General features: G+C 40.6%; 1 protein-coding gene across 1 annotated transcript in view; it reads right to left on the reverse strand.

Annotated features, from left to right (window-relative positions):
• Positions 1–274: 274 nt before the first annotated feature.
• SMAD1 (SMAD family member 1) overlaps positions 275–14,941 on the reverse strand; it is a 28,887-nt gene continuing 14,220 nt past the window's right edge. Inside the window, exons 3-7 of the mRNA XM_008919541.3 lie at positions 12,202–12,459; positions 9,412–9,528; positions 5,354–5,575; positions 3,052–3,308; positions 275–1,670 (exon numbers count right to left, since the gene is read on the reverse strand). Coding sequence (XP_008917789.1) covers positions 1,527–1,670; positions 3,052–3,308; positions 5,354–5,575; positions 9,412–9,528; positions 12,202–12,459 — 998 coding nt within the window. The 3' untranslated portion in view covers positions 275–1,526. The remainder of the gene's footprint in view (positions 1,671–3,051; positions 3,309–5,353; positions 5,576–9,411; positions 9,529–12,201; positions 12,460–14,941) is intronic.

Here is a 14,941-nt window from a genome sequence, read left to right on the forward strand (position 1 = left end):
CCTCATGCTCCTGCAAGTGCTCCATGGTCCACTTTAGGCAGGCACAGGCACTGGAACTCTGGTCAACCCCCAGTCTCTCCAACTCCATAATCCCAGCACCTGACAGACACTTTCCAGCTGCAGTGGGACAGTCCTTCCCTCACCCCTCCCCAGAGCAAAAGCAGAAGCGTGGAGAAAGCTCAGCTCAGCATATCTTCATTTTCAGTTGTTCCTCCTCAAGACTATATTTTTATCTGGTTTGTTAAGAGTCTACTAAGAAGTGGACAAGACAAGGTTTTAATCAAATGTAAGCAGTAACAACAGGTTTTATTCAAAACTTCCAGTAAAGAGGACCCACTAGTTTTGGAATAAAGATACTTAAAAGTACTACAGCTTATGTGAATATAAAAGATCAAAGAGAAGAAAATAAACCAAGCAGTAAAAAAAAATAAAAATTAAAAATATATATATATTTTTAAAGTTTGAAATAGACCCACATGGTGATACTGAAGTCCTCCAAACAATTAACAGTTACTAGATTTGGCAAAACAAGGTTCTCTTACAAAATTAAAAGCCTACTTCTGTTACATAAACTGTATAAAACTGCTCAATAGTTAAAGAGCATTCTGTACAATTTTGTCTTGAAATACACAAAGCTGCAGCCTTCAAACTGCAGCAATTAATAATTTTGTCCTCTTCATGGGTAAAAGAAACTTTGCAGTTGTTTTGGGGGAAAACGAAGAGGCAAAAATAGTCAGAATTAACAAGATGAAGCCACTATAAAAACAAAATGCACAGCAAAATTCAGACCTCAGTTTAAACTAGCACGCTATGTTTACAATATATTCTACATTTCGGTTGTCATTTTCCCCTCCCACTCCCACCTCCCCCCATTCAAATATTCCTAATTCCTTTACGGTCTAAATCTAAATTATTTCTAAACTTTCAAATACACCATACATACACTTAGCAAAAACATACCTGACATTCTTACAGCAGTATGGTCAGGACACAGTTTCAAAGATAGTACACAGTTATTGAGATTAAGCCTTATGAATTTTACTTTTAAAGAGAACAGCAACCATCAATTCAGACAAATGTTTTTTAAGAAGTCCTGAGGAGAGCCTGCAAAGAGCAGGCTTCACCAACAGCGGCCCTTAGCTCCAGAGGACACAGGGGAAAACATGGATGTAAGGAAGGAGAACCTCAAGAGCGCCAGCTAAAGGAAGATCCTTCGGGAACTCGGTCCCACGGGCTGTGATCCCGGCTCGGTCGTCCCTGTTGTACTAAGGCCAGCAAGTCAACTTTGCCACAGTAAGTTACAAGGTAAACTAACATTCTTTATACCAACAGTATGTCAAAGGGGTTTATTTATCTTGTTTTCTGAATCCAACAGTTGGTCACAGAAGTCAAGTATTTTCATGGCTCTTATTCAGCTGTTGCCAGTTCAGGGGAGAAAAAATAAATGTGTGTGTGTGTCTGACTCATACGTCTTTCAAGTACATGCAAGGCTCAACTGCTTCCAAAATGCAGGAGTTTGGGACCTTTTAAGACACTGAAGAAATAGGATTATGAGGAGAGCCCATCTGAGTAAGTACTTTATCCAGCCACTGGAGGGGACCATGAAGATGTATCTCTATCCAGCATGGAGTGCTCGTTACATCCTGGCGATGATACTCAGCTCCCCAACCCTGGAAACAGAATCATAAGTGGGGAAAGAAAAAAAAAATCACCTTATTTTATAATATTAAATACGTGAGAAGCATCTTTCTTTCTTAACAAATTATCTTTCAAGTGTCATTATCAGCAGGGTAGCATAACATCCTCGATCCATCAACTTTTATCACAGTTCAGCAAACAAATCAAAAGCTAAAAAAAGTAATAAATGTGGTGAAAGTATCGTTTTGAGATCTCTTGATCTCCTGGAATGGAAGTCTTTAAAGTCTTAAAGACATAATCTGTGGCAGTGCAAAATTTCACCATAGATCACTGCCAGCTGCCTCAGGTCCTAGGAAAGGCTCTGAAAATGGGGGTAATAAAGTCTTCTCTGCCAAGACCAAAACCAGAACAAATTGGGGGGAAATGCTGCCAAACAGATCACCAAATTAAAAGATGAGGTCTAAGAGTGATGTGGAAGTGGGGATGAGGCATCTGTCTGACAAGAACCAAAGTGTCATTCTCTGGATGGACATAGTAAACTGAGTGGTGAAGTCAGAAACGCTCCTCCTTGGAGAAAGAGGGCATTGGTCATTGCCCATGTGTTTCTCAAGTTAAGACAAGTAGGTTTTGTTTCAGCTCATACCTGATTCAGTTACAGTAATTACCAAAGATAAAAAGAGATATTTAAACAGCATTCAAAATTGTTTTGTAAGTAATTTTGGGGGCAGGTCTGGAGACAAGGCTATGACATCCACAGATACAATTTGCTCTGCTCTGTATCAACCCCTAATGAAGGGATTACCCAGCTCCCAACACAGGTGGCAGCAGCTCTGAACACTGTGCAGTGCAACACCCCATACACAGGAGGTTCTGTTTGACTGTTCAGGCAGCACCGCCGTACAGCTCTGTAGGATGCTGAGCTATAAACAACCTATTCCATTTTAGGAATCAGATGTCTTAACACATCTGAAAGTTTCCATCCTCCTATCATGAAGAGCACTTCAGCATATTACCACCTTAATTCAATTACTTCCATGTGTATGACCAGCCCTTTTATATCAGCACAAATCGTGACCTTGCATGCCCTCCTACAATAGAAAGCTTATTATTCCAAACAATTACTGCAGCTCCCAATCTGGGAGCTGCTGATCAATATTTAGAGGACTTATGGGAAGAAACACCTTCTTCAAGTCACCCCAAGCTTTCAGAGTATGTGTGTCAGATGGATTTCTCTCCACAAATACAACTTCATTTCTCTAAGATCTGTCTTACACTTAAAGAGCTTTCCATACGTAAAATTCAGCAGCTTTTAACAGGTTGATGGAGGGAGTTACTGGACCATTCAAAGCCACCACATTACAAAGCAATAATTTATTCTGCTTATGAAATAATCTCAAGGAAATTTTCACATACCTTTACAAAACTCATACGGAGGGTGCACATCTTAGTAAGCTCGTAAACTGTCTCAAAGCCGTGGTTCACGGACTGAGCCAAAAGCTGAGCAAACTCTTGATTATTGAAAATCTTCAAACTGCAGCCACTGGGGATTTTGCAGACGGTGGTAGGATGGAACCCATGATGGTAGTTGCAGTTCCGACTTTGCACAAAAATACTGCTGTCACTGAGACACTCAGCATACACTTCCCCACCAACATAATAGAGATGGACACCTGGGAGGAGAAGGTTGTTTAGATAAATTCACACTGTGCATCTGTTTTGCATGCTCTTTCTCCACAGAGATAGGGTTTCTGCTTAAAGAGGTAAACATTAACTCCATATCAAACATTATCTGTCTTTAAACTTGATTTTTACTCTTCTGTTTCATCAGCAGGAGATTTGGAAGGAGGGTATTTTATGTATGTATATAAAAGAGGAATCAACATGTTGTATATTCAACAATAAACTAGCAAGCACTGTAGTTCTGATGCACTGCACTGGATGCACTACATTGGATGGCTTGAACTTTTTCTCATTATATTTATGTAGAACAATAATTGGGAATGCAAGCAGAGAGAGCAGAAACCAAATTATTGCATAATATGTAGATACTAAAGCAGCCCCAAGCTGGATTCTCTGGAAAAGTCTTTAATGATAATTTGGGTAGCAGGAGTTTTGTCAGCTAGCTTTAATTCCAGAAAGCTAGAAGGAAAAGGAAAATGCCCTTTATATTCCTCAGACATATCTGCCAAATGAGGATACACACCAATTTTACAGTCCTTTCCCCTTCTAGTGCCTGCTCCCTCACCTGTTATCAATGGCAGCAAAGCCCCAGAAAAGCAACATACAGAGGACCTTTGTGTCCATAGGAGTCAATGCCAAAGGCTTTGAGAAAGCAAGAAAATTCACCTTCTGTGTTTAAAAACGGTTTATTTGCTATTTATACCTTTCACCTCCCACAATGTCACAAATCACAGAGGTGAACACACAGAATTAAAACACTCAACTGCACACTGGTAAGAAAGCCTTGACTGTGCTCTGTCATGGAAGATTTTGCTGCTGATTATGTGTGTACCTGTGTGGGTACACATATACTCCCACCTGATCTGCAAAAACATTTATGGCTATGTCTTCAAGTCTGGGATTTACTCCTCCTTCCTCAAACTGCTCTACATCATCATCACTTGTACACATTGACTCATTCAACAGCATCCGTGTCTCTTCCACACCCTGCTGCGGTACGGACGCAGTTAAGTGCTTCAGCAGAACTCTGCTTGCAGCTGGGTTACTTTTAACAGGAAAAAAAAAATGAATGAGGTGTTAAATAAATACCCTGATACTCGGTAAGATGGATGGGGAGGAAAAGAAGGGAGAAGTATTAGCACTTGAGTGGGAGAGCACAGGTGTGGTGCACTGCTGAGAGCTGCACCAGTTCTCCTCTAGAGGAAAGCTCTACACACTGAGAGCTCAGACTCAAGGAAAGGACCTGACTGTTCTCTTCAGTTTCAGTTCCTTCCTCCTCTGAGGGAGAAGAAGATACTTCATGAATTGGCACTTACAACATCCAACCCACTGTTTGGGCATGCTGAACCCTCAACTGTCTCAGAAAATTTAGAGTTTACTAATAACATAAATACCTAAAAAATTTGCCTGGCAGGAATGGCAGGGGGCAATTTCAGTTTTGCCTGTCATTTGCATGACAGGTGAGTTCTCAGGAAAGAGGACTGTATTAGTCAGGCATAAAACAGAAGCTTTTCTCTTTTGCAAGACACTGTCACAACCATAGAAGGGAAGAACAAAATTCTCACTGAAAGAATCACCAGCCTGTGAAAAATGCATTTGGAATAAACTGTTCTAGGAGGTTGTCTCCCAAAACATGTTAGGATAGCTAATTTATGTTGGAACTAAGGATAGCTAAAAAATTTGGTGCCAAGAACCACAGTTTGCACTTCCATATACACCAATAATCAAGATAAATCAAGACATTTCATTACACAAACTGCCTTACCCTCTCTAATTAAGATTTTGATAGCCTTCAGGCAATTATAAAATTGATTAAGGGTAAAAGCTTCCTGTAATTACACACCAGGTAAGAACAATAGTTTGTTTATAAGGCTAGGCCAGAAAATTATATGTTTACTGACACAAGTACTAATCCCACATACTAGGGAAGACCAGCTTGCTCTGGAGACAAGTGGCCCAGGTTGTCCTGACTAAGGGGAATGCCCCCCTGCCCTACTCCAAAATGGACCAAAGCGAAGATCCAAAGCTCACCCACCTTTGCCAATGTGCCGCCTGGTGTTCTCGATGGTGGAGTTGCGGTTAACGTTGGAGAGCAGCCCCAGGCAAAACCTGTTCTTGTTGTTGGAAGGATCAGTGAAGCCATCCACCAGGATGCTGGTGGAAGAAGCGTGGAATGCCTCCCCGACGCGGTTGTTCAGCTCATAGTAGACGATGGAGCACCAGTGCTTCGGCTCCTCGTAAGCAACTGCCTGGACATCTGTACAGCAACAATGGAAATGTTACAGTCTAACAGTGCTGGAATACAGGCTTGAGGTGTAAAGAGTCATCACCCTGCAGATTTTGGCTGAAGATCACTGAAAGATGAGCTGGATAAGCAACTGCAGCTAAATGAGGGCTCCTCTATCTTCAGTCGCTTTTGAACTTTTCATAGCCACGTGCATATAGTAGAATAATTTCAACTCAAGACTGAAAAGGGACAAAGGCTGGTACTAGATGTGAGCAGAAAAGTGCAGGAAGCTCCTGGGCACATACCAAGCAGTGCCCCACTATCCCTGTCCTATCTTCTTGCAACATGCTATGGTGTAATTCCACACAGCAGAGAAATGCTGCAACTTACAGCCCAGCTTTCTTTCCAATTTAGTAGATGAACTTCTAATTCAGTTCATTTTATACTCTACTAATAAATGAAAAGTCCCCTCTTTGCTTACTGCAAAGCTGTATAGTAACAGGGAGAAACAGCATCACACAATTGCACCAAAGACCATTTCTAACTTCGGGTATAAAGAAGCATAACAAGGCAGCTTAAATATACAGTCAGCAGGTCAATCTTTCAGCACTCAGAGTGTGCCCAAATCTTTCTCCTGGGCTTTTTGGGGGAATGCTAGGAAACTTCAAAAATGTAAGAGAGGTTGGTATTTGTCTGCAGAACATGCATAAAGCACATCTGCAATATGAACAGATACTGTTTGGGATTGGAGGCTGAGCAGGGCATAACACACAGGATCCTGGCAGTTACACTGGGCTGGAGAGCAGATGAAATGGAAGAAGATATTATTTAATGAGGACTTTTCATTCATCAACTGCTATCAAATGCAAAATCCCAACTGTTCATCACCAAAAGAATTACTTGTTGAATGATAGCAAGGATTCCTCAGAATGGGGTTTTTTCAGACACTAGTAACAAGAAGCTCCTCCTCAGCAGCTCCTAACTGAAGTTGGGAATTGTGCAGGAAATTACTGGGTCATTTCACGTGGAGGTCTTGAAGCAACACTTGTGACTGTGCACGGGGAACAATTTCTCCAGATGATACCAAAGGTCCTTACCGAAAAGTTTCCCAGTGGGTGTCCAACAACAGCATGGGCTTCTTCAGATATCTCTACCCAGTGCACATTCTTTAAGGTGCCAAATACAGCTACAAATTAGAGAAATGCCTCCAAATAAAATGAGACTAGTGAAGAGATGTGGTTGCTTTTGAACGAAGGATACTATATCACTACTAAGCCCAGCAAAGTTGGACTTGCTGCTAAGATACCAACTTTGCAGATACCAACTACAGGTAAAAGTGCTAAAATGAAAATCAGACTGGTATTATGGGAAAACTTGTATTTCTGGCCAGAGATTTCCTTCTCCCAGCTCCAAGTTTTTACAAAAGTTAGCCAACTACGATCAGTGTTCATATCTTCCTCTGTTCACAGATCACATCTCTGTGAGTTTCTGTTACATGCAAAACAAAAAAAAAAAACAGAAGTCCCCCTCAAAAACCAGCAGTACATCATAGATACAAAAGGTGGCAAAATAATCAAAAGCAGGATAACACATCCTACATCACTGTGCAAAACTTCTGAGTGCAGTGTTTACTGCTAATAACTTGCTTGAAACACTGGTTTTAAGCTTATCTTTCTCGACATTCTAGCACTTTCTATCCCTTCACATCACTGAAAAAAAAAACCCAACAAAAAAAACCCCACCACAATAAAAAAGAATAAAAATCAGTCATGTATTATTAGTAAGAGGTTACTACACTTTTAATTCCCATAAGGGTGCCAGTGATTATCAAAGCTGCAGCTTTGCCCCAGTTCTCAAAGTCAGGAAGAAATCTTGCCAGCTGGCCATTCTTACAGAATTAATCATATCTCTCTCACACAGATTTCATACTGACTTCCTCACATTTGCTTTAAGTCATACAGAGCAGGTGCGTTTAGTCTCTCTATTCCCAGCATGGGCCAACAATGGAAATTACCCAATTTCATTGACAGGATGCAGCTTGTTAAATCAAATCTCTTAAGACTAACAAATCACCATAAAGAACAAGCTCCTAAAAAGTTTGCAGCAAAAAATGGTGCAGTAAGTTCACAGCAAAAACTCTTCCTTCACAACCTGCAGCAGATTTTTTTTTTAGAGTACTACAGTCACAGCTTACATATATGAATAATAAACATGAGAAGGCATAAAAAAGGCTGGTGGTTTTTTTTAATGAAGGGACAGAGATGAAGATCCATTCTACTAAACTACTAGGAGGGGATAATGCTAATAGACACAATTTTTATTTTGAAATGGTTGAATGCTGAAAAGCAAGAAGAAAAATGTAAACCCTTTTCTCTTTATCAACTCTCATGTAATGGAGGAATTCCATGGTACTTGTGCATACTGGGAGGGGGACACATATGCAAAGGTTTGCAGTTAGACCCCAAATTCCTGAAAAACTATTCATACACACACAGAGTGTACTGGATCAGCAAAAAGTGGAAATGCTACAGATGAGGTTTATCACGTGTAAAGCTTATTCCAAGCAGAGAGTAAATAGGTTAACACAAAAGCTATCCAAATTGTTCTAAGAGGGCAAATATACTTCCTGAAATCAGACATTAAGAGGAGCAGCAAAACAAGTACCAAAAAAAAAAAAAAAAAAAAAAAAAAAAAAAATTCCAAAACACCACAGTTAAATTGTTCATATGCTTGTGATCTTGATAATCATTCTGGCACAGCATTCCAGCTTGCTGCTCTTTCTTGGCATGGGCCACAACTGTGTAAGCTCATGTGTTCTCTAAAGGGGCCATTTCTCACAATGTGATGAATGCACTAAATCCTTTACTCAGCAGTCACGGCTGGCTGCGAAGGCTTTAAAGAGCAATGTGTAAAAAGATGTCTGTGTCACAGTACATAAAGCAAGAGGGTTTTTTTTTTTTAAAGTACAGATTTTTAAAGTCTGTAGCAATGCCACACCTAGGGCAGACAACTCTGCATTCTGAACCAAGAGTTATCACTGCATGACTCAAAGATGAAAGAAAAATGGGAAGAGAGAGTGGAACAAAACGAAATGCAAAAAAATTCAAACGCCCTTATAAGCAGGAGAAGGGTAACTTATTAAAAGCAGAGCATACTCTTCAAGGACTGAAGTTTAGAATTCAGGACAAAAACATAACAAAAAAGCACAATTTTATAAGATGTACTCCCTCAGAGGAAAAAATACAGATATTCCAGTTGCCCATGTAACATGTCTCTGGGCATTTACAAAACTGACAGTATTAGCATCCATCCTCTGATCAAGTCTCTGCTTGGAGAGCTATCCTTGACTATATCTACTGTCATCCAGAATTCAGCAGGCTTTATATAGCATCAACTGCATTGTTCCAATAAATCAATGTAATCATAGGAAAAAAAGAGATTCCCTTCCTTGCCCACGTGTAAGCTCAGTATCACGTGCAGAAACGTGCAGTATCATAGGAATTCTTTCTGTTCAGAGATTAGTGGAAGTTCCCAATAGAAAACATAATATTACTTTAGCTGTTGAGTTGGTTGGGAGTAAGAAAGTAATAAACCCCATATATTTTACATTTTTAAAGAGTCATGGGATAGCTTCCTGTCATAAATAAATATTTACATTTATAAATAATCTCCAGCTTCATTATTTCATCCCTTACAACAACATAAAAAAAAAAATTACATGGCTGGGTTTTTTCTTTTCTACAGATAAAAATTTCCATGAACAACGTCCATCCAAAATTACAAAACTCAGTTATCACTGGTAAGCTCTGAAGGTTCTTCACTCTTAAGAAGCGAAGCAGCAAACAAGAAGGGAGAAGTGTTTTTACCTCCTCTGTGTATGTCAGGGGGAATTGCAGGTGCCATCATGTTGGTATCCATCGGCTGCGAGGTATCGTGTGTCATCTGATCTTCCGGAGGCAGGTAAGCAGGAGGGGGAGTATCAGCTAAATATAGAAAAGGCAGAGATACTCGAGTCCTTTCCTCTCTTCAAAGAATATCTACATATCCACATAAACAGTTTTAGCCTGGAAATGCTTCCAGCCTGACTCAGCTATAAACTTCCACCCACCAGAAATCTGAAAAAGCAATCACGGACTTTGAATCAGGAAAGCAAAGAATTACTGTGCATATTAATCACAACTGTGGTAAAAACAAGCCACTTCATCCCCACTTAAAGCCACAAAAGAAAGCTCAGCTGTGTTTCCAGCCCATGATTTTGCAGGTTGAAAGTGTCATACAGACATTAAGGCACAAAGAGGTCTCAGGACCCAGCCACAAGTAGATATCAATTATGGTAAATGTGAACAGAAGTTGGAGCAGAAAACTTTCAGTATGAACTGTTCTGTTTCCAACACAATTCCACCAGCAAAATATGCAAACATCCCAGATATATCCAGGACCTTATCATTGTCAGTTCAGAGTATTAGCTCTGTTTCCCTAGACTGGGAAGAGTAGAAAGTGTTCCGGAACCCAAATTCTACAGAAGCAGCTGTCTGGGTCTGGGATTTATTTATCAGTGTCTCTGCACGGTCCCATTCAGAACTGAATCACTAGCACAAACCTAACCCATGTACAATGCCTGTACTCACTAACATACTGCCATCAGCCCTATTTGAAGCATCCCAGCCAGGTACTCAACACTGCCCTTCAGCTGCATATCCCACTTCTGGGAAAGCTTCCCAAAAGGTTTCTTAGAAGCTACAAGAAGCTGCCAATGTCACCATTTCCCAATACACCAGGAGACTCTCTCCTCCAAATCAACTGCACAGAGGTATATGCAAGAGAGAGAAACCCTTGCTTGTGCTGCAGAAGCTGAGATTAGGTTACCACTGTGCTATCTGGTGAACACGGCTGCTGCTCATCCCACATTTACTTCCATTACTGAGAGTATGGATTGCAAACCACCACAGCAAATAATCACAGGGGTCTCCAAAACTCTGAAAACTAAATTAGCATCAACAAAAGGCAGGAGAATGCTTTGTAAGTTTTGGGGGGGTTTTTGTGGAGTAGTGGTTTTGTTTGGGTTTTTTTTAATGTATTTTTTAAGAAAGAAATGTTCATGAAATTTATTAACTACTTATTGTTTAGAAGGTATTTTGTTGAGAGCTTTACATCTAATGCTGGCAGGTACTTTGCTAATTCCCTTGCTTGAATACCCTCAGTTGGATGAGAAAGCAGCCAAGAAGGACAGAGATGACAACAGGGCTGCATTAAAAGCTTAACAGACTGCACTTGATTTTGAGTCTCATGTTTTACTAAGCCTTAATGGTTTGTGTGTGTGCAAACATAATGTGAGTGATGCACAAGATTCTAAGGCCACAGGCAACAAATTAGCTAGTATCTAGAAAGTTTTCAAGATCTCTGGATAACTGCTTTCCTTCTCTTTTTTTTTTTTTTTTGTATTTTCCAAAAGTCAGCCACTTTCCTCATTAATGCAAGGCAGACAACTGTATCCATCCTTGACGGACATCAAGGACATCAGTGTCCTGACCTCTCCTCTAATTCAATTTCTTCACTGCAGCTGCTGATATTATGGGCATGTGGACAGAACAGACCCTCAAAGATCAAGTGAACTTCCACAGGCCAGCATTCAGGAAGACCTTGTTAGGTCTTTATCTCTGCTGGAAGAGCCCCAACCACACCAATCATATTAAAAAATAATAATAATTAAAAAAAAAAAAAAAGACAGCTCTTTTCATGGCAATTTCTCACATTTTTTAGAAAAGCCAATACAAACTCCTTTCTTTCAGCCTCTGCAAATTCAGTAGTCTTCACTCGGGAGAGGGAAATTTGAAAGAGAAGCTACTATCAACATCAGAAATCCATGGAAGTTAATGTCATGTAACAGGAAACAGATTTTCACAAGTCTGCTGCTTTGTTTACACATGCCCTCCCTCAGCCCCTGAAGAAAACAGGCAAACAACATCAGTAAGCATTTGTACTGAGACCTTCCCCCAGCATTTAAATCAAGAAATCTGCCACAAACTGCATCTGCAGTATTTTTATCAACCCCCACGTAAAGACCAAAAAAAGACAGTTTCACAGAATTTTCTACAGACACCAGTGAACAAAGAAAGGTTGTTATTTCTCTGAGTTTAGCTAGCAAAACAGCCTGAAGATTTCTTTTAAGGGCTTGTTTTTCAGCTGAAGTATACTTGCATCTTGAAATTACATCACTGTGTGAAGAAATTGTTATCAAGTAGCAATGATCACCTTGGGAAATATCCTTTTTCTGCAGAACTAAAGCTTTGTGCTGAAGGTATGATGATCTCTCTCTTAAGCAAGTGATCTCTAGCATTACACTTCTGGTGCATTAAACACACTAAGCTTTGTGGGCTAAACTGCTGAACTGCTCCCCAAAACATTTTGAATCCCTCTCCCCACCCCACAAGAGTTTTACTGTAGTGGTTTGACTGTGTTTGAAAGAGGCATAATATCAAAACCATCAATATTATTACCAGACAGAGATTATACAGTCTTTATTACCTTACATCTCTCAGCTTGCTATTGAACACAAGAGTTAGCTGATAATTTGGTATTGATAAGCAAAAAAGCCATGATACCAGTGATGTCCAACCACCTTCTCCCTTCTCAAGGGGAACAAAAGTTGACTGTACCTGGCATCTGGAAAGGACTTCCTGGGTCTGAGCTGGCTGGAGAATGTGGATAGGTGCTACTGCTGCTTCCAGGAGAGTTTGGATAGCTGCTGTTGGGCGAGTGGGGGAACGGGTGGCTATTGGGTTGCTGAAAAGAGTCCGGGAAAGTAGCGTTGTGCGGCATGTGGGGCTCGTTCTGTCCCAGGTTGCGGAATTGCGCCAAGAGGCTGTGCTGGGGGTTGTACTCGCTGTGCCTTGGAACCAGCACTGGAGGAAGGACTGGAAAGGGAGAAACAGAGAAAAGCCACAGTGTTAGAGACTCAGTTCTGAAGGCTACATAGGGGAAAAAAAAAATCCCACATTCTTCCTCCCCTACGGCACATTCACATCTGTCTTAAAAACAAGGTAGTCAAATCTAGGGGCACATGTCTAAGCAAGAGCTCTTCCTTACATCCGGTTGCTGCATAGCTCGGATTCACAGCGATCGTGCTGGATACCTGGGCTGCCAGATGGGAGCTTGTCTGCACAGAGGGCCAGCGAAGAAGAGCCAAGGACAAACCACAGTTCTGTGTTCCAGTTTTACTCGCACGAAGAAGTGCTGGGAAGTGAGCGCGTTACAGGGCTGACACGATCCCGCTGATCACATAATGGCCCATAACTCAAACCCTTGTTAATAAGAACAGGTATTTTTTTTCTCAAGACAATACTAACAGGCCTTGAACTCGGTCTGGTCCCAACAGCTGTAATTTTATTTTTAACCTGGACTATGTTCTTACAAGTCACTATTAAAAGGGTTATTAACTCTTCAAGTCAGTTTACAAAGTGCGCAATTTAAACAAAACTACGTAGTTCAGAAGAACCAACTGAGCAGCAATTGAGCTGCAACTGTATGCTACTGTGGGATCAGAGAAACATCAGAAGCTACTAGTCTCACCACACTTCAGAAGCCTTCTCATCAGCAGAGAAACAAAGGTCTCTTTTAAACTGGGAATATGAACATGATACCAGATACACTAAGATAAAAGAATCAACTCTTTTTCCAGTGCCTCAGCTTCTATCCTTGAATGCCTCACAGCAAAGTCCAAGCTAACCGGAGGATTAAAAGCTAGAGATTTCTGGGTGACAGGGAGAAGAGGAGAGGCAAGGGCTGGGAGAGGGAGATCCATGCACAAAGTACTGGAAGAGAAATAAAAAAGCTATTTCTCTTCATATCTTCGCTCTTTGGCAACTCTGTTTCCCAACTCCTTGGCTGAGCAGGACTGGAAGAAATCCCCCCTGGATAGCCTGCCTTCAAGGGAGAGTGCCAAAAAAACCCAATAAAAGCCAGGAAAAGCAAGCCAAAGCTACCATCCTCTCTCCCTGAGACTCCTGCCATGGCCCCAACACCTGGGCATGCAGAAGAACAGGAGCATTTATACACAACAAGCCTATACAGACATAACTATCACTCAGATTAAGATGTTTTGGAGACAACTGCTTCATTAAAAGGCTGAATTGCAAACTAAATTACCAACTGAAAAAAAAAAACAAAACACAAAACAAATCCCAACATTTTCTTGACAAGAGAAACAGGTTCTTCCAGGACACCAGGGCATCTTTACTCTTCCAGCACTTTGCTATTACAGAAGCATTTAGATATTTACTTAAGTGTCCTGAAGTCCAAGAACATCAGGATACTACACATAAGCCAGGTCTGAGGTCTAGATCCATGTTTAAAATTGATACAAATGTATGCCACACAGAAAACTCACTCTCTATTCCTAAAATCACAGATTAACTAAAAACCAAAGGAGCAGGTTTCCCTTGCTCTTTCTTTCTGCATATGCCTAAGAGAGAAATTAAGCCACCATTTTTGCCTGCTAATGGTATTAATGCATGAGAAGTCAGGTCCCAGAAACCTTTACTGAACATACACTTAAAAAACCCCCAACCCTCCCTACTGCAATTAAGGCTGCCCGTTAGAGTCAGAAGGAGGTTTCAAAGACTTAATCTGATGTCTCCATTTCTATGAACAATTTCACTGAGATTCCAGCAGGACAAGCTGCATCTCCCTCAGCTGAGCAGACCCTTTCTTGCCTCCAACACAACTATTCTCATATGCCACTGGAAAAGGCCATTAAAAAAAAAAGTTACCCAACATTCAGGTGGACATCACAAATCCCCTGATTCACAGCATGTCAAAGCCAAGCTCTCTGAACATTAGGGTCTCTCAGAATTACACTTTTTCAGTTAAACCTAGTCTTTTTGCAGCTAGGTCAAGCACTATTTAATCATCACAGTCAACATTTGCTGGGCTAATAAATTAGCCAGTGAAAAAAGCAACAATGAGATCATGTGTTAAAATGTATTTTCCTTTTCCTGTCTTTATGATTCCTCCTTACTTTTCCAAGCATTAAAAACACAGCTTTCCTATCTCTTCCTTTCCTATGGATGAAGGTCAAACCATTACCTTTTCTGAAGTTAATTTGTACAGAAAGTACATCACCTACCTTTCCCATCCTCTACCTCATATTAAACAATGACACACATGACATCAGAGGAAGCCACATGATTTACAGCATTTTAAAATAGCAGGAGAACAGGATATTTTCTGTATGTTTTCTGTAATTAAATTAATGCAGTGCCAGATTTTCCCAAGGTATATATACATGTTTTCTCCTGTTGGGCAGAACCGCTGGAGAAGTTTAGAAGGACTTGAAATAAAAACAAGTCTCCTCTTCCCAAGTCTCCTCCTTGCCGACCTATGCTTTTTGTCCAACTA

The sequence above is a fragment of the Manacus vitellinus genome, unplaced genomic scaffold (genome assembly GCF_001715985.3).
Source record: "Manacus vitellinus isolate BGI_N305 unplaced genomic scaffold, ASM171598v3 scaffold_0_pilon, whole genome shotgun sequence".
Lineage (NCBI taxonomy): Eukaryota > Metazoa > Chordata > Aves > Passeriformes > Pipridae > Manacus > Manacus vitellinus.